The sequence below is a fragment of the Myotis nattereri genome (assembly GCF_964212035.1).
Source record: "Myotis nattereri genome assembly, chromosome: 1".
Lineage (NCBI taxonomy): Eukaryota > Metazoa > Chordata > Mammalia > Chiroptera > Vespertilionidae > Myotis > Myotis nattereri.
The window spans coordinates 43,851,698-43,871,940 of record NC_138075.1 but is presented as its reverse complement, the minus strand read 5'-3'; the positions used below and the strand labels follow the sequence as shown (position 1 = coordinate 43,871,940).

The following is a 20,243-nucleotide window of genomic DNA, read 5'->3' as shown; positions in this document are numbered from 1 at the left end:
TTCTACGTTATGTTCTGGGAGGTGATTCCCCAGGTATAAACATATGTAGAAGTTTACTGAGCTGTATACTTAAGATGTCTACACTTATTGTACAATGGAAAGATATCAAGTAAGATACTCCTCTCTCTCGCTCACTATATATAAAATTTCCCTCTATCTCTATCTTTGCCACAGGTAATCGGACAGATCTGAATGGTGGGGTGTGGTGAGTGGGGAAGGTGGGAGAGGATATCATGAAAGGAAGGAACAACATGGGAAGAGGGACCAGCATGTGCAAAAAAGGTCTAGATTTCTGGAAAAATGGCTATAAAGCAATTTGACTAGTGATGAGTATGGAGCACAACAAAGGAGGTGGGGGAAATGGAAGAGAAGAGGCTGGGGAGGGGAAGCAGTTGGGGAAGGTAATCAGTTGGGGAGGGGAAGCAGGTGGGAGGGGAAGCAGGTGGGGAGGGGAAGCAGGTGGGGAGGGGAAGCAGGTGGGAGGGGAAGCAGTTAGGAGGGGAAGCAGGTGGGGAGGGGAAGCAGGTGGGGAGGGGAAGCAGGTGGGAGGGGAAGCAGTTGGGGGGGAAGCAGGTGGGGAGGGGAAGCAGGTGGGAGGGGAAGCAGGTGGGGAGGGGAAGCAGGTGGGGGGGAAGCAAATGGGGAGGGGAAGCAGATGGGGAGGGAAGCAGGTGGGGGGGAAGCAGGTGTGGGGGGAAGCAGATGGGGAGGGGAAGCAGGTGGGAGGGGAAGCAGGTGGGGGGGAAGCAGGTGGGGAGGGGAAGCAGGTGGGGGGGAAGCAGGTGGGGAGGGGAAGCAGGTGGGGGGGAAGCAGGTGTGGGGGGAAGCAGATGGGGAGGGGAAGCAGGTGGGAGGGGAAGCAGGTGGGGGGAAGCAGGTGGGGGGGAAGCAGATGGGGAGGGGAAGCAGTTGGGGAGGGGAAGCTTTGGAAGAGGGCAGCCTAGGGCATTCATCGCCAGTGACCCCTGGTCTCTGAACTCGCAAGGGCTTCCAGGAGGGCCAGGCAGAGGCCTTGCCCTTTTTGTTTCAGGATGGAATGAAGGCCTTGCCTCCATCAGCTAACAACCAATTGGAGGAGGAGGATGGCCTTTGACAGTACATGTGCATGAGGCTCTGACTGGGCTGATGCTGGTGTTCTAAATCGGATTTGCAGTGATGCTGCACAACTTGGTCAATTACTTAAAAAAAATATCACGGAACTGTACACTTGAAATGAGTGAATTTTATGATATATAAAATAGCATCCAGTAAAGTTATTTTGAAAATCATGACATCTTTCCCTCCCCTCGATTGCCCCCTCCCGAAAGGGGGCCTGGGGTCTTTCTGGCCCTCTCCTCCACTCTGTGTCGCTCTCACTTCCCTTTGCTCCACCGCTGCCTATGTTTTAGCTTGTGAGCATATTCACACCCACCCCCTCAGAGACACCCCACACAGTTCTCTAAGAAGCCAGGACCAGAGGCGCTGCCCACAGATGAGACACCGAGGCCCTGAGAGGGGTGGGAGGGGGTAGCCTTTGGTCTCAGGGTGCCTGCTAACTGTGCTGTCACACAACCTGGAGGAGGAGGGGTGTTCATTCCCATTTCTCAGATGAGGAGATTGAGGTTTCATAGCCAGGGGCAGATCTTATGCAGCCTCTATCCACCAGGACAAGAAGAAGGCAAGTCACTGGGAATGGGGTGTCTTCATGTGAGGACCAGTCTGGCAGTTGCGGGGTTCAGGGGCGGAGTGGTGGGCCAGGAGTGGGGAGCTCAGGGCTGCGTGGGGTGGCAGCTCTCACTCACCACTTCTTGCCGCCGATGTCATGCTGCTGCACCGTGTAGCCGAAGAAGGCGGCCCTGGAGCCAGGGATGACTCGTGGCTTCCTGGTGTCCATGTTGAAGGTGTCCGTGAACCCTGGGCAGGGAGAAGAGGAGAGGGGAGCAGAGGAGTCAGCCAGGTGGAGGTCTGCACCCCAGGAGTATGGGGGCCCCTGGCAGGTCACCCACCTTGGAGAGTCTGGGAGGAGTATGTTCTGCTACCCTTGGTCCCTGCATGGGGGAGCCCACCGTCTGAGGGGAGAGGCCCAGCCCCTGCCCTGGGGGCATAATCCGATCAGGGAGGCACAAAACCTACTCTGAGGGAGACGGTGTGGAGTGGGAAGACCAGTCCCTCCCCTAGAAAATTCTCCTTCTCAACAGGGAGACAGCTCCCTTCCCCCATCACTCCTTTCTCCAACTCCGCTTCTTCCAGCTTCTGCTGGTCTCCTCCTCTTTTTTTCCCCCTTCCTCTTTCACTCCTCTCTCTCCTTCTCCCTTCTCTCATCTTTGCCTGCTAAAGAGTCACGGAACGGACTCCACTCCCCTCCCCCAAGCCCGGGGCTTAGTGGTCGTGGCCCAGCACTGCTGGCCCAGCCAGTCTGCCAAGCTCTGTCTGGCTTCAGCAGGGGCCACGGATTGGCTGGGGCAGCTGAGGTGAAGCAGCGATGCAGTCCCGTAACCCTCTCACCCTGGCCCCGAGGGTCTTCCCTGCTTGGTGAAGTCACATATCAGTTCCCACCTGATGGGAAAGCTTGTCGTTGAGCCAAATGCTTTGCCCCTTTGTGCCAAGTTACAAGTAGTAACAACTCACATCTGTATGGTAGTCTGGGTTTCCATCACCATTTACCCTCTTGGGACTTGGGAGAATGTGCAAGCATCATCCACCTTTGGCCGAGGGTTTAAGAGTCTGGCCAGGGCTACACAGCAGCTCAGCAGCAGCATCAGGGCCAGGACCTCAGATGCCTGCTCTGTGACCCCTTCCCTCCATTTTCCGGGCATGTTTGGCCTGTTACACATCTAAGCTATGCCTCTGCCCATCTGTCAGTGCTAACAGGACCGCCAACCTCGGGACCCTCGAGGTTTACAGGGTGGAATCCTACCTCAAGCCAAAACCTTTAGATCAGTGAAAACCCATCAGCAGAACAGAATCTTATCACCGTCACCCCTTCCACGTGTGGGGCACTTTATAAGCTTCAGAGAACATTCACATGTATGTTATCATTGGATCGCTACGGCTATACCAACCCTGTGACGGGGCAGCAAACGCAAGCCAAGGGTCCGAGAGGTGAACTGACCTGCCCCAGGTCCCATAACCTGCCGGGGAGGAACTCTGAGTGGGAGGCTGGTAACTGCCAGCATCCTGCTGTCCTCCGGGCACTGACCCCTGGGCTGAGGGCTCAGGGCTAGGCCCTGGGGCCCCTACTTGAGTAGGCCTGCTGCACAGGAACAAGTGGTTCCCACCCTTCTTTCTTTTGCTCAGCAAATGGATGCAGTGGCCAAAAGTTCCATCACTAGTGTCACAGGATTAGAGTCCCCAGAGGCAGAACCAAAACACCTCCAGGAGGGTGGTTAGATAAGTGTTATTTCACTTACCCTTGTCAATTGATTTTTAGTGGAGCACTGATTTAAGGAAGATGCTGAGGACAAGTCTGGGCTCAGTGGGCAAGATGAGTGTGATGGGTGGGCAGTACCTGCTGGGGACACAGGAGAGGACAGTGGCAGCAAGCGGCTATGCAGCTGCCAACCCTGTCTTCAGGATTCGGAATCTGCCACGTGATTTTAGTGCCACGGCCCTCAGGGCGGGTGGGGAGGAAAAGTGTGTTAGCCCATTAGTATCTTATTTACAAAGCCCAGACCAAGTGGACCCATCAGCCTGGGTAGCAGCAGGCAGCCATGGGGAAGAGGACCCTGGTCAGTGAGCACAGGGGATGAAGGAGCCCAAGTCCTTGGTCAGCAAGGACATGTCACGGGAGAGAGAGACACCAGTGTCTAGTGTGCAAAGCTGAGAGGTGAATGGAGAGGTACTCATTCTCCAACTCTGTCCCAGAAATGGACACACACACACACACACACACACGAAATTCATGCACACACACATGCACACATACATATACATGGACACACCTACATAGGCCATATGCAATCCCTGAGCATAGGGCAACACTTTATCTGGCTCCCTGGTGCCCCCTGGAGACACTCCCTGGGGGTGCCTGGTCCTCCCCGTCCTACATCTGACCCCAGCAGAGGGTGGTGGCCCTGAAGGAGAGGCAGGCAGGCTGGCTCTGGCATCAGGAAATCCAGGCCCACCCACTCCCAGGCCTGCAGCAAGGGGAGAACCAGTGAAGACGAGGCCATAGATTGTGTCTTTGGGCCTCCCCACTATTAGTGCTTCTTGTACAAACACAGCCAGAAGGAGCCTTCCAAGACCTATCAGATCCCATCACTCCTCAGTGGCATACCCTCCGTTCCATGAGTTTCCTGCCCACGCATGAGCCAAGCTCCTATCCGCAAGGCCATGCACGAGCCCACCTCATCCCTCTACCTCCATTCCCTGCCCTCCCTCCAACCCATTCCCTCTACCACCATTCCCTGTCCTCCCCCCACCCCATTCCCTCTACCACCATTCCCTGTCCTCCCCTCACCCTATTCCCTCTACTCCCCATTCCCTGCCCTCCCTCCAACCCATTCCCTCTACCCCCCATTCCCTGTCCTCCCTCCAACCCATTCCCTCTACCACCATTCCCTGTCCTCCCCCCACCCCATTCCCTCTACTCCCCATTCCCTGTCCTCCCTCCAACCCATTCCCTCTACCCCCCATTCCCTGTCCTCCCCCCACTTCATTCCCTCTAGTCCCAATTCTCTGTCCTCCCCCCCACCTCATTCCCTCTACCCCCCATTCCCTGTCCTTCCCTCCACCTCTCTGTTCTCACATTGCCCCCACGCCTCCTTGCTGCATCTAGAACAGGGGTGGGCAAACTTTTTGACTCGAGGGCCACAATGGGTTCTTAAACTGGACCAGAGGGCCAGAACAAAAGCATGGATGGAGTGTTTGTGTGAACTAATATAAATTCAAAGTAAACATCATTACATAAAAGGGTACGGTCTTTTTTTTTTTTTAGTTTTATTCATTTCATACAGGCCGGATCCGGCCCGTGGGCCGTAGTTTGCCCACGGCTGATCTAGAATGTTTCAGTCCCCTTCCTTCTGATCAGCATCTCTGCCCTGGCTGTTCCCTCTGCCTGGAATGCTCTTCCCCCACTTATACACGTGTCTCACTACCTCAAGCCATTAGGATCTCTGTTTCAATGCCATCTTGTCCATCACCAGGCCACTTGGTCACTCTTACCTCTTATTCTTCATTTTCCTCACAGCATTATCACAAACATGTTATTTATTCTCATGTGGCTGATATTCTCCAATATTCTTATGCTCTCTAAGTGCCATGAGACGCTGCTATCTCCTCACTGTTGTATCCTCAGTGCCTCAAATAAAGGTCTTGCTCCCAGCCAATGGTCACAGATATTGGACGATTGAATTGTCAGAGACCAGGACCAGTTTGGCTGGGATGCTTTCTCCTGTCAACCAGGGCGAAAGAAAATATTTACTGAGCACTGATATATTCGAGGCACTATTCTAGGTATTTAACCATTAGTTTTATATTAATTATTTAAATCTCACACCAACCCTGCGAAATAGATATTATCATGCCTCTGGGAGGTTAAGTAATTTGTCCCCAATCACTCAGCTGGGAGGAGGGTAGAGCAGGTCCATGACCAAGTAGCTGTGGCTCTAGGGTGAGCACTACCCCTGGGAGATCAGCCTTTTATAGGAAGGACCCACTGGGGGGGAGAGAGGGGGGCGAGAACATTCTTTTCAGAGAAGGTCTTTCCTCCTGCCTTCAGGTTCCCCTCCTCTGCCTTTGGGTTTGGTTAAAAGAAGCACATGGGAGAGAAGGCAGGGCCCCTGTGACCCCTCCCTCAGGGCTCTGTCCAGGCCCAGCCCAGTCTCCCCAAGCGCTCCCACCCCTGCCTCCTGTGGACAGGATTGATGAGGCCTGGCCACAAGGGAGAGGACAAAAGCCTTTCAAAATTCTGGTTTCTTCCCCCAGTTGGCATTTGCTTCTGACCAAACCGAATCAACCAGAGAATGGATTTCCTAAAAGTGATGTCAAGTCTGTCGCTCTGACCTCAGCCCGACCAGGTCTCCGGTCGCTCCTTGGATGGCGCATGGCTTTCGTGCTTGGGGAATGTACCCTGCTCAGAGATTTATGAACCCCCAAAACCAACAAAACAAAACAAAGTTGTTTTTGACAGGAACCAACAGGCCGGCGGCAGAGACGCTGGAGCTGGGCTGGGCAGCCTGCCACTCTTCTGCCCTTGATATCGATGACAGAGAGGAAAACCCACAGTTCCTGGGCTGCTCTGCTGTGGACTGTGGCCAGAGTTACATCAGCTGCTGCTCCCTTTCTCAGAATCTTATCGTCTCTTAAAAAGCATCAATGAGTCCCAAGGAGGCACTGAAACTACAGCGTGGAGCTAGAGCATCCCTGGGGCCCACGGTTCTCGAACCCATCACTCCAGGCTAAGGGGGAGGCCACCATGTCGCCAGGTGGAGCAGTCACAGTCCCGGAGGCTGAGGCATGCTGGCCAACGCTTGTCTAGTGCTACTGTCCACTCCACAGCTGCACAGGGAGTGCTCGCTCTAGCTGAGAGAATCTGCCAAGAGTCCACAGTGCCCCCCCCGCCCCCCCCCCCCCCGCCCTGCCCAATAACTAACTTTCCAGGTTCTTGGGAGAAAGTCCAAATCTCCATGTGGCTCAAGGCCCTCCTCGGCCTCCTCAGCCCTGGGTGAGCTTTTCTCTGGCTCCTTGTGGTCCAGGCACCAGGGTCCCCCTTCCTGCGCCCCGGATGCACCTCGCTTCCTCCCACTTTGGGGCCCTTGCACATGCTGCCTCCTTTGCCTGAACGTCTCTGATGAACTTCTCATCACCTTCAAATCGCAACACAAAGTCATATCTTTCCCTCCTCCCCTAGGAAGCCTCCTTGACCCATTATGCCAGGCCTTGTCCAAGGATCTCATCACCCCTCACACCTCACTGACAGGGGACTGGTGGCCCCGCCTGTTCTTATCACAGTTAGTAATTATACACAACAGTCATGATCATCTGATTACTCCCATCTCCCCATCAGGAGGGAGATCGTGAGGGCAAGACGGGGTCCGTTTACTCATTGCTGGACCCAACGCTGAGCTGGGCTGGTCCGGAACACGCTGAGGGGGAAGCAGGACAAGAGAGCGTGGAGACTACCAGCTTGGACGGTGGCCCATGGAACCCTCTGTGAGGAAGTGCAACGCTGAAACCGGGGTGCAGTGATTATTGGAGGAGGAGGGACGGCGGTGGCTGGGGTGTCAGGGGGCTTCTGGAGATATGATTGGCCTTAAGGGCAATGCGTAGGGATTGGTGAGGTGGCCGAGGTGGTGCTAGGAATTGCTAGTGTGAATGGGAAGCCAGGGAAAGGAGAACAAAGGAGCCTGCCTGGGTGGTCTATCAGGAACTGCCAGCTCCCCCCCCCCAGTTCCTTTTCCCCACCCCCGCCCCCCCACCCCCCGCCCCCGCCCTCCTGCCAGGCTCCTTGAGGGTGAGGTACCAAGCACTATTCCAAATTTACTTAATCCTCACAACAACCTTTTGAAGTAAGCATATTATTATTCTCATTTTATAGGTGAGGAAATTGAGGCACAAAGAAGGCAGATAGCTTTAGGCCAAAGTCACACAGCTAGGATTCATGCGTCCTGCCCCTGCCCCATGCTGCCTGCCATCATCAAGCCTTCCTTACCCCTTTCAGCTCCCAACCCCTCAGCCACTTAAGTTCCTCCCGGTGGTGGTCTCCCTCAGGCTTGTGCTCCTCCTCCCACCCCTTCTCCTTCTTTTTATTTTAAAAATATGTGTATTGATTTTAGAGAAAGAGGAAGGGAGAGTGAGATAGAAACATTGATGAGAGAGAAACATCAATGGGCTGCCTCCTGCACGCCCCACACTGGTGATCAAGCTAGCAACATGGGCATGTGCCCTGACTGGGAACGAAGCTGGTGACTTCTTGATTCATGGTTTGATGCTCAATCACTGAGCAACACAGGCTGGGTCACCCTTTCCTCTTAAAAACTCCCCCATCACGGGTCCCACGCCCTCAGATCCTGCTCGTTAGAGAACGGATCACACCAAGGTCTGCCAGAAAGACCAGCCAGAGTCCTGAGGGACTTGCAGTTCTGGATGGAGCACCAGACTTGAGCTGGCAGCGAGAGGAAGCCACTCTGGGACCCTAAGAGTGAACAGCGCTCAGCAGCCCTCGCTCCTTCTCAGCTCAGCTCTCTGTGGCAGACGCACCTGTGTAAGCAAGAGCTTTCATTTTCCCTGGATGGCGGGACCTGGGATGGGGGAGAGGGAGGCTGAAATGTTATCCGAACTCTCTGGTTTTATCTCCCCCTTCCCAGTTTGACTTGGGCCCCAAGAATCTTCACATCTAAAAGCAAATCACAGATTGGCTTTGGATTGGGGTGCGGAGAAAAGACTCTGAAACTGCCCTAAGCAAAAAGAAATGGTAAGTGGACCTCCTGCAGCTATGGGAGGAAGAAAAAGAAAACAGTCCAAAGTGAGACAGAATGAGCTTCAGAGGACTGAGCTTGCATCGCTGCCCCCTGCCTGGGGGACTCACAAAAGGTGGTGGCTCTTGCTGCCACCAGCCATCTCTCCCTTTGCTCCGAGGCCACTGATGCAAAGACAGGCAGGTTTGGGGGCATTGCTGAGGAGGCCCCAGGGTCCCGGTCTAGGCCCCTGTAATAGGCGCTAATGACATATGAAAGAAGAGATGTGGTCCTGCCTCATTGGAGTAGCTTCCAGCCAGCAGAGGGGAAAAACCTCGCTGGAGAGGAGGTCTGGGCTCAGGTTGCCTCCGGCGCTGGGGAGCAGTGGGATCCTGCCTTTGGCGCCTGCTGCCCGCACAGGAGACCTGGTAACTAGGTGAGGACCAGGACTGGGTTTCATTTACCTCTTCATTCCCACGACAGGGTTTGGGACACAGTAACACGTGTTAAAGTAGCAAATTCAGCTCTACTTATCAACAACTAACAACACTGCTGAGCATCACGTACAAGACAGTTCCATGTATTAACTCGTTTACTCCTCAGGACAGTCCTGTGATGGTCCCTATTTTTGAAATGAGGACATGGAGGCACAGTGTTTGTGACTTGCCCCACGTCACATATCTAGTAGGTGGCAGAGCAGGGGTATGGAATCATGGAGAGGGTATGGTCCCTCTCCAGATTGCACTGTTCGTCCCAGTTCTCGTCTCCTCTGTACCCACACCCTTTGCCAGGCAACTTCGTAGTTCCTCGTACTAACAGGGCAGAGTAGGTCCTCCCATACCTACTTAGCTTTGGGCTGGGCCATATGTGACAGAAATGAAAGTTCTAAGCCGAGGTCTTAGGACACTGTGTTTGTCTCTACCTGCTCACCTGCACTTCTGACGTGAATGTGAGCGGTGCTTGCTCAGGCCAGGCCACGGATCTCAGGGAAAGGGGGAGAGACACTGCAGCAGAGCTGTCCCAGCTGAGATCAGCCATCCCCCAGATACATGAGACCAGCAGAGCTTGGGTCAGCTATGCCCAGCTGCCCCTAGACATGTGAACTAAATAATTATTTGTCACTCAGATTTGGGGGTGATTGTTTGTTATACAGCACTATTACAGCATTTGGTAACTGATATAGTCTAACTCTTAAATGATGGACATTGGGGAGAAGGAGAAACAATTTCAAAGAGTGATTGGACAAAGACAGAAGGAGAAGAGAGACTGGAGGTCTGTGGGGACTTGTGGTTTCTGGGATAGTAAACTAAACATTTGCTTCCTGAGAGCTCATGGGGAAGGAAGCCTTATGGGAGGCAGGGCTAGGCCTGGACCTTGCCTGGCAGAGAGCAGTGTGGCCTAGCAAGCGGGTTATGACTTCTCCTACCTGAGCCACACACTGAGCCTTAGCGATGAGCTATTCTGCCTCATCAGGACACAGAATGGCAGACACAGAGCACAGACATACAGACAGATTCCCAGCATCGATTCTTGGTTCAGGGGCAGTCTCTGTGCAGTAATAGAGCCTCCATAGCATGAGGGCCCTCCTGTACCGCATTCTCTCTTCACCCAAATACCAGGGGGCGTGAACTCATCCCTCCATCCCCCCATCCCTGCCCTGACATTAACCACTGGGTCAAAGATGGTATGTAGCAAATCTGTTATCAGGGAGGGGTAACGTATTAGGATTTTCTTTTTAAGAGCAATCAGGGATCTTAGAGATCAAATGAGCTACCTTGCTCCAAACTTTGTTTTTCTGCAGTGAGCCCACCTTCTTGAACAAATTCAATGCATGAAAAGCAGACACAAAAAGTTGATGTTGAGATTAAGGATAGAGGACAAGGAGTAGCCCCAGTGGCACACCCCCAGTGGCAGTCCTAAGACACTTCCTTGGACCACTAATGTGTCCTGGAACATAGATTGAGAATCACTTGATTGGGTTTAAGACCCTTGTTATAAGTGACAGAACTAAGGCTAGGAGAGGGGTGGGGATGTGCCCAAGGTCACCAGCTTTTCTTCATGCCCATCTTTAATCACCCACTCCTGTCTAACCCTCCTCTACAGTCCTTACACTCAATAGCTATGCCAGTGATGGCGAACCTTCTGAGCTCGGCGTGTCAGCATTTTGAAAAACCCTAACTTGACTCTGGTGCCGTGTCACATATAGATTTTTTTTTGATATTTGCAACCATAGTAAAACAAAGACTTATATTTTTGATATTTATTTTATATATTTAAATGCCATTTAACAAAGAAAAATCAACCAAAAAAATGAGTTTGCGTGTCACCTCTGACATGCGTGTCATAGGTTCGCCATCACTGAGCTATGTCCATGCTGGGCAGTGGAACACGAAGTTGGATAAGACATGACGTATGGTCTTCAGAATCTACACCACGTGGCACGGTTGGGCCAAGAGGCATGTTTGAAAGCCACCAGAGCCAGAAGTGAAGCTGAGAGAAGGTCGCACCAACACGGGTGATCTAGGTTCTAATCTCAGCTTTGTCACTAACTTGGCCATGAGTCCGTGGAGAGTCATGATGCCTCTCCAGATGGGGCCTCAGTCTACTCATCTGTAAAACGAGAGGGTTCAAGCTCTCTGGCATCCACGGCCCAGCCCCAGCACATGTCTGAAAGGCTCTCTTAGGCAAACTCATAGCCAGCTTCTAGTTGTCGGAGTGTAAGCATCTGTCTCGAGTCTCTGCAAACAGTTTGGAATTGGAGGCCAAGCCGGGTGGAGGAATGCAAACTCATCTTAACATTGGTTGGAGCCAAACACATTTAAGAAGGGAACTCTCCAGGCAACATTGATCATATTTTGCATTCCTGAGAAAAAGGGAAGGATAGAAGAAACCCGTCATCGAATGCTCTGCTTTATCCGCGTCCAGCTGCCTCTCGCTTTGCTTGGACCATGGAGAACGGGCCCCAGGGCTCTCCTTCCCTGACTGTGGTCCAGGCACACCCAGATGTCAGAGGAACTGAGGCTTGGGTGGGGGTCCAGGCCATGTGGTCACCTTTCCAGGAAAGCCAAGCTCTGCCCTGGAGCTGGACGGTGCTGCTAAGACCTCAGCAAGACTTAGAGCAAGTGGGCAGGGGCACCACGGTTCCCTCCAGACCACTCTTATTTGAAACATTGTGGACAGCAGGCTGTGGGCACTGGCTCCTTGAGCACAAGGCTATGCGGCCCTAAAATGATGGAGACTCCTCTCCCTAATCTTCTAGGAATGGAGGCAGTGATCCCCTCAGTGGGGAGAAGTGGCTGGAGGACCATCACCCAGGTCAAAGGCCAGAGGATGGGCTCCTCACCTTAGGACAACTAGTTCTAGGATGCAGAAATGGGGACATGGGAAGACCATGCCCACTTCCTGAGAGCTAGGATGGCTGTGGCAGGTAGACAAGCCTGGGTGTCGGGGGACCTGGATTCCTTCTGGGTTCTGCCATTAGGACGGGTGGGACCTTGAACAAGATAGTTTTTCTCTCTGGACCTCACTTTCCCCTTTAGAAAATGAGGAGGCTGGGCGAGGTGTTCTAAAGACCTTCCCAGTCAGGATGTTGTGGGTCCCTTCTCCTTTGGATTCATTTACAAATCCATCTCCCTTGGGAAGGGAGGAGCAGACAGCTGTCTTGCCCCTGCAGGTCTCTAGTAGATGGGCTCTCTCAGGGCTGAGGCCGTTCCTCCCACCCCTCCAGCACAAGGGCTCAACGCAAGTGCCCCTCAGCTTCAGGCCACTTATGAAAGTGATGGCAATGCCCTCCCGCCTGCCCCCAGCGGCTCAGCATCCAGCGGAAACTGCCCCCAGCCAGAACTGGGGGCTCTGATGCCAATCCAGTTCTTACCATCAGGCCCTGCTTCCCTCCTGTGCTTCCCAGAAAACTTGCCCAAACTTGGGTCTCCCCAGGAGAGGGAGGGTCCCTTCTCTTCACTCTTGCAAAAGTCCACCCCATTTTCTAGCTCCTCTAATCAACTCATCAGCATCTTACTTCTTTGCAAAACGATTATCCTCTGGATGTCAGTTCGTGTCTCTCTGGGAACTGATCATTATCCCACTGCCCTTTTCTCTGAAAGAAACACCATGGCGTCCACCCTGCCTTGCATTCATCCAACCATGAAGATCGGCAGCCGACCACCATCCGTCCCCTTCCTTCGCTCTGCTGGACAGAACTGTGTGTCTGCATGGATTCTCGTATCCTTGGCTCCCCTGGCTCGTGCAGGTCAGGACATGCTCACTGGGTGTACGTGTGTGTGTGTGTGTGTGTGTGTGCGTGCGCGTGCGCGTGTGTGCACATGCATGGCCAAAGGATTGGCCAGAGTGGCCAGGATGGGAGGGGTAATGACAAGAGGAGTCCAGAGACAGGAAGGTTTCGGGGACGGAGGTGCTTTCCATTGGAAGGACCAGCTGGACCCCCAGTTTGGACGGAGAAGGGAAGGGAGAGGGGATTAGTGTGGAGGCTTCCGTGGAAAGGCGTCACCCTCCCCACGGCATGAGCATACCACTCGTTTCTTTGGAAATGACTCCGAAAAATGATCTCATTTGGGAACCAGTGTGTCCCTAGCCCCACCCACTGCTGTTCTGGCAGGGAGCTGCTCTGAGAGCGCCAGCAGCTGTTTCGTGGGTGCCCGTGGCACAGGTCCACCTTCCCCAGGAGGAAAGCCCCAGAGCTATATGAATGTTCATGTCCCCTGAATGTTAAATATGTGACAAAGAACACATCAGGACCAGACGAGGGGGCGGACATCGTCACTAGATGGATTCTGGGTGCACTTGAGCTCTGAGACCCGAGGAAGCGCTCACATGTAAACCCTGAGGAAGAGCTTTACAATCACCATCTCGTTAGGGCTTTACAGCCAGCCCCTAACACGCTGTCCGCACAGAAGGAACGCGGCCACTCTCACCTCCACGCCTGGCTCTCCATTTCCTCTATCCACCTGCCTCCGTTTACTGTTGGCTCTTATTCTGCACCAACCTGCCAGCGGGGGCCAATGCATGTCCCACTTCCGGGTCAATCTACCCTCCTCGTCCCTATCCCACTCTATGCCCCTCCCTGATGCCTTGCCTCCGACACCCCTCCCATCTGGGGTGGGGAGTCCAGGGAACCGGACCCATGCCACGTCCTGCCCTTGGGTCACCTTGGTGCCTGCTGTCTCAGACAGTAGGCAGTCAGCAGGCACGAAGTAAACACACACCAAGGGTAGGCGGGGGCCTCTTTCTCCAGGGGAAGTGGAGGCTTAGGAAGGCTGCCTGCCATGGCCAAGGCCTCTAGTTGGTGGACACAGTTAGAGCAGGGATCAGCCCTCCTGGTCCCGGCAGTGAGTTCTCTTAGTTCCCTCCTTCCCCAAATCTCCCGGGGGATCCAGCTGCCTCAGTACAGTATTTCATTTGATTCTGACAAGGGGTTAGGGCTTCTTATCCCCACTGAAAAGAGGAGGATGCAGAGGCTCCAAGACTGACTTGCCCGTGGCCCAGGTCCCAGGTCCCCATCCTGCCTGCTTCCAGCAACACATCCTCTACCCCTTTCCCGCGACCTCTCTGGTCAGCTGAGTCTGTGAGAGAGAGGCCAGGGGTCCGATCAGACCCTCTCTTCAGGGCCAAAGATGACCCCCAAGCTGGGCCAGGAATAGTTCTATCTGGGCAGACCCTAAGCTAACCTTTCTGTGGTGCCAGAAGAGAGGCTGCATTAACTAAGCCAAGGGGGCTCCGTCCCTCCTGTCTCTGTGTCCTGCCTGCACAGTGTCTGTAACACAGGAGGCTCTCTGCAATGTTGACAGGACAAACACATGAATGAATGAATGAATGAATGAATGAATGAATGAATTAACGAACGAACAAGGATGAGCTTATTGAATAAACTAGATATTCCTCCAAGAAGGGCCTAAGCAGATGGATCATGGGACAATTTTCCTTTTACCAATGGCCTGCCAATTTACCCTCTGCTTTCTCTAGCCAGGCCCTGTCATGCCTATGATACACGTTGGGTGCTGACCACCTTGGAGCTCCCCCTACCTCCCACCCCGCCCTGGCTGGCCTACCTTTCTCCCAGATTTCAGTTTCCTTGTCTCATTAAAAAAAAAAAAAAAAAAAAAAAAGTCTGCTCCCTTGGAGTCCTATTTTGTGCTTGATAGACAAATGCTTGCTAATGAGTGTCTTATCACATTGTCCCCTCAATTCTCCGCAGCATTTGCAACCTCTTATAAGGAAGAATTCTCTAAATCAGAAACAATCAGACCTGGGCTGAGCAGCCTGCTGGAGCAGTGAGGGCCCCATCGCTGGGGGTTGCGGAGGAGACAAATGCTTGTTGGGGCAGGTGGGGTGCCAGCTGAAAGAGAGACACTGCCCCAAACATCCGAGAGGGGAGATGGAAAGAAGGAGCAAGAGTTGGGAGAGCCAGGGCTGCCCTTTAAATTTTTTTAAATAAAGAAAGCAGATGTTTGCCAATGTGCTGGTTAAGCAGATGTCTAGCTCATGAAAAACAGGCCTGAAAATTGAAAACAGCAAACACCAAGTTGAAATTTGCTGTCATTAACATTGTTTTTGCTCCCAGCCTTCGACAGCCATCTCCTGCCTTCAGAGAACATGTGGCTCACCTCCTCTAAGAAAAAGACTTACAATTTCATGAAAGCCAGTGCATTTTTCTGCTTTACATCATTTACCCTTTTTTCCAAGTAGGGAAAGTGATCAAAATGGACCTCTTTCCTTAAGCTTTTAAGAGCTTCCATGAAGGACATGAAAACATACCAATATTGATAGCATGAATCTCTGTGTTGTAAGTTCATTTAATGTGCAATAAAGTCTTGGTCAACTAGCCTGCCCTGCCCCTGCACAGCCCTCAAGCTGTGTGGAAAACTGGATTCAAGACATGTGACCACACATGTATACCTATAGGATCTGGCTGAGCATGCCCATCCTTGGACGGCTGCCTTCACCTCCAGTGGCCCAGGCTCCAGGGAACCCAGATCACACCCAGCCAGCTCAGACCTGCCCTCTGAGCCCCATGGCCAACACCCAGCTGCCGACAGGACGTTTCCACTTGGATGTCTCATAGCATCTCACACTTCCTAGGACCAAAAAGGCGCCCTAGGTTTTCCCTTCCACACTGGCTTTCCCCCAAGTCTCTCTGTCTCGGGACTCAGCATTACCACCCACCCGATGGCTCAGTCAGAAGCGTGGAAGCCCTTCCCCAGGACTTCACTTCATCGCCTACCCCCCAGTTCCACCTACATGTGCCCATTCTTCTCTGTTTCTTCGGACGGCACCCAGACCCAGTTCTTTTCTTCCTTTTTTTAAAAAAATATATTTTATTGATTTTTTACAGAGAGGAAGGGAGAGGGACAGAGAGAAACAACGATGAGAGAGAAACATCGATCAGCTGCTTCCTGCACACCCCTTACTGGGGATGTGCCCGCAACCAAGGTACATGCCCTTGACCGGAATCGAACCCAGGACCCTTCAGTCCGCAGGCCGACGCTCTATCCCCTGAGCCAAACCGGTTAGGGCCCAAGTTCTTTTCATCCTTTTGTGCCTGGACTTCTAACTGGCCCCTCAGTTCTACTTTTGCTCAGCTCCAAGTTATGTTCTCCACAGCAGCCAGAATGATCCTTTAAAAATTCCAATCAGAACCTGGCACTTTTTTTCTTAAAATGCTCTGGGGTCCTACCATTGCATTTAGGAGAGATTCCTGACCCTTCCCCAGGGCCCACAAGGCCCTGCAGGATCTGCCCGCTCCTGTGTCATGATCTTCATCACTTTCTACTTCCAGCCACACTGCCTTCTCCCTGCTCCTCAAACACACCAAGCGCTTCCCACCTCCAGGCCCTTTGCCTGGAACATTCTTCCCCAAGATCTTTGCTCTGCCAGCCCCATCTCAACCTCTGGTTTTAATGTTGTGGCCTTGGAGAAATCTTCCCTTCCTGTGCCATGGAGAACCCATTATTCTCCCTGAAAGCATCTTCTTTATTTCTTTTACAATGAAAAATAATGACAGGTGGTTAAAAGCTCACTTAGACACTGATTCCTGTACCCTGAAGATAAAGATCCAAGGGAAGGAACAATAGAGCACTGGACCCGGCTCACTGAGCCGACTGTGTGCAATCTTCCCATTCAGTGATGTCATGTCGGTGCCTTAAAATTAACCATGATGGGAGGATTTACACCATGGTAATTGGCAAGTGTTACACATAAGGACTCTCCCGACCCCATCCCAAGAGCCAGAAGGGGTTGTTCAACATTTACCAGAACTCCTCTGGAAGTGATTGGATCTGTCTGTCTTCCCTGCTTCCCTACTGGCATCTAGAATAATGCCTAACACACATAGGTACTCAATGTGCATTTGTTAAAAGAGACGGAAAAACTGGAAGACTAGATGTTCTATCTCTAAGTTCCTGAATAAGATTTGATGAAGCCCCTTTCTGTACACTGTTTCCACCTTCTTTACCTCCGACTCCTGGGTCACTGCATTATATCACACAACTGCAGAGGGTGCTGTTTACATTGCAGTTGACTGAGTTATACGGTGCACAGCCTGCATAGCTGTACGTGGCAGCTCTTCCCACTCTGATCCTGGCCACTGGCCATTCAAAGGGAGCCGAATTGGACAGTGAGTCCCTCCCTTTCCTGGCATACTAACCAGCTCAAAGAACTCAGACAGCTTGGTTTTGGTTTTCCATCTCCTACGATTATTTTCTGCTTGTCATGGGTGTGTGGATCAAGAGCCCTGTGCATCCGGGGTTAGTCCCAGCCCAGGGAGTGTTTGGGCAAAGAGCAAGACAAGGCTCAGCATATGCAATTTGTGGCAGGGCTTTCCCTCGGAGGAGAGGAAGTAGGGCAGCGAGGACCCGGAGGACTGCTGTGCCTGTCTGCCCCTGGCTTTTGAATGCAAACTAAAAAAAGGAATTGTGGGGGCCCTTCCCTTCCAAGCTTACAGTGCCCGCCCTACAGTGGATACACCCACACCCATCTGAAAAGTTCTCTGGCTACACAGAGCTCAACAGAACCCAAGATTAGTTGGATGCTATTGGCTAGGCTTGGCGGGGATGGAGGATGCTGGGTAGTGGAAGTGTTTTGGTTCCCTGAGGGCTATGCAGAAGCTCTCTGGTTTTTGGTATATGGCAGTTACTCATGATTTCAAAACTATCCCAAATGTCTACTGCCAGTTTTAGGTCTTTAGAAGAATCAAGGGCTCATGACTCCATCTGTCTTTGCTGGAAAAGAAAGGCCTGCCTTGTGAGGGGGTGAGCTCTCTCTCATTGCAGGAATGCAAGCCGAGGATGGCCACTGTCGGATGTTCAGGGCTCCAGTTCCCTTCCAGCCAGATACTTGGTACTGAGGCCTCTCGGGAGGCCCCGGGGCCCCACGACTCCTCACGGGCCTGTGGGTGAGGAAGAGTCAACTGCGCACTGGTCCACCCATGCGCGAGATGACGCTATTTTAAAACAGAGTCCCTGTTGTCAACGTCTTTCTCATGTTACACGAGCCAGTCTCGGCTCTGGCTCAGGGAATGTTCATGGAAGCATGGGAGCATAGCCCCAAAGAGCTTTTGGAATCAGAAAGGCCAAACATTTATTTTAAAAGTGATTAAGTGGAAGTCTTAAGAGGTTCCATGACTCACTCAGATTTAGTATTGGAGCCTGAACTTGACCCAGAGGTTGTCATCTAGCCACAGGCTTTGGTTTCCACATCTGTAACATTCAGGGTTGGCCCAGATTGATCCATTTGAGCCAAGTCATGGTTGATTCCTTTAAAAAATCAGGAAGGGGTGGGATAGGTCTAATATTCTATCAGCCACGAACTGTTCTGTGTGGATTGCTTGATAGCTATTTTACCGCCCAGCAGGCTGAGCAGAGCCAGACTCTGAAGAAGACTCTGAGGCAGTGTCAAGACCCTACGTGACTTCATTGCCTGGGTGATCTTGGGTAAGTTACTTAACTTCTACATACCTCAGCCTCCTCATCTCTAACATGGGGAAAATGGTACCTTCTTATAGGATCAGGATCATGGAGAAGATGAGTGCTTAGAACAAAGTCCGATGCGCGGAAGCCCTCAGGGAATATTAGCAAGTATTACTGTTGCTAAATGCAATAAATGAACACTTATTGAGCACTTCATCCTTGCCAGGCATTTTGTGTGGTAATCAGTATTATTTATAATTTTTCATACTGATCCTACAACATAGACGTTATAATTTCAATTACATATTCTAAAGAAAGGGAGTGACCAGCCCAAGATCACACACTTAGTGAGTATCAGGGCCAGTATTCAAGTGCCGTGTCAGTGGAACATGACCCTCATATGAACCTTATTTGGAGGAGGCTCAGTCTCTCTGCCTGTATAATGGGTTTCTTGTCATCTCCCACACCAAAGATTCTGGTCTGGTGGTTCCCAGGGATGGGATCATAACCTGGGGTCTACTGTTCAGCCCTGTCATCTTCTCTGGACACTGCCAGCTCCTCTGGGGTGCTAAATGACATGGCCGTGTTCTTTGGTACATGGATATGTCTGAATCACCACCCTTCTGCGGGAAACGAGGCATTTTAAACTTCTGCTCCACGCCCCTCGTTTTCTGGGAAGTCCCATTGTATACCTAGGTTTGCACTGTGTAAAACAAGGCTTTTCCCACATCTCCTTGTGTTTCTGAGTCACAGTAAATAACACCGAACAGCGTAGGGCCCGCTGGGCCAGACTGGGCTGCCTGCTATTACCCGATTTGCCCCTTTCAAGGCCTTCTTCCCTCAAGCCCCTTTCCCCCCTCCTTGCCCTCCTTGCCCTGCCCACTTGCAACTGTCAGAAGCCTCTTTTTGTCTGGAAAGAAAGCTAGAAGTGTCAGGACTGAACGCGTGCCCACCTAGGGGAACGGCGTCTCAAGAAAGGTGACTGGAGAGAGAGTGATGCTAATCGCAAAGGGGATTAATTAGTGGGATTGCAGGCTGTTGCAGGCCAGACCGGGGTGAGATTTTTATTAATTCATTCATTCCACAACTACTTATTACTAGCTCACTCTGGCTGGCACTGCTCTGGATCCTGGGACACATAGGTAAACACAACGTACAAGCATCTTTGCTCTTGCCCAGCCAGCATTGCTCAGTGGTTGAACGTTGACCTATGAACCAGGAGGTCACAGTTCAATTCCCATTCAGGGCACATGCCTGGGTTGAGGGTTCAGTCCCCCATAGGGGGTATAGGAGGCAGCCGATCAATGATTCTTCTCATCATTGACATTTCTCTCTCTCTCTCTCTCTCTCTCTCTCTCTCTCTCTCTCTCTCTCTCTCTCTTCCTCTCTGAAATCAATAAAAAAAATCTTTAAAAAAGAATCTTTGCTCTCATGGTTACATTCTGTTGGAGGAGACAGCCAATAAACAAGGTGGATAAATAAGTAGGTAACAATGCCAGACACTGAGAAATACCTCAGCGAGACTAAAGAAGTGGAGGTTGAAATTTTAGTCAGGGTTGTCGGAAAGGCCCCGATGAGATGGGGATGCCGGAGTAAAGGCCGGAAAGAAGCAGAGAGGCTCTCTGGTGAAGAGCATTCCAGGCAGAAGGAACAGCAAGTGCAAAGCCCAAGGTGGCCGATGTGTTTGAAGAGCATTCCGGAAACTGTGGGCGGAACAGAATGAGCAAGGGGGGCAGGAGTGGAGGATGAGGTCAGGAAGGCAGAGGGAGCCAGACACACAGGACCTCTTACTCAGAGCAGGAAGGGGCGTCCTAGGGGGGTTGGAGCAGAGGAGGGACATGACATGATCTGCCCTACATTCTAGCAGCATCCCTCTGGTTACTGGGTGGAAGGTCCTCAGGGGGACAAGGGCAGATGCAGGGAGACCAGTAGGTGACTGTTGCCACAA

At 52.2% G+C, this 20,243-nt stretch overlaps 1 protein-coding gene across 1 annotated transcript in view; it reads right to left on the bottom strand.

The window, feature by feature from the left end:
* ITGA11 (integrin subunit alpha 11) overlaps positions 1–20,243 on the bottom strand; it is a gene marked incomplete at its 3' end in the record, with an annotated part of 126,261 nt that overhangs the window by 95,650 nt on the left and 10,368 nt on the right. The window contains exon 2 of the mRNA XM_081113329.1: positions 1,782–1,893. Within this exon, the coding sequence (XP_080969455.1) occupies positions 1,782–1,893 (112 nt within the window). The remainder of the gene's footprint in view (positions 1–1,781; positions 1,894–20,243) is intronic.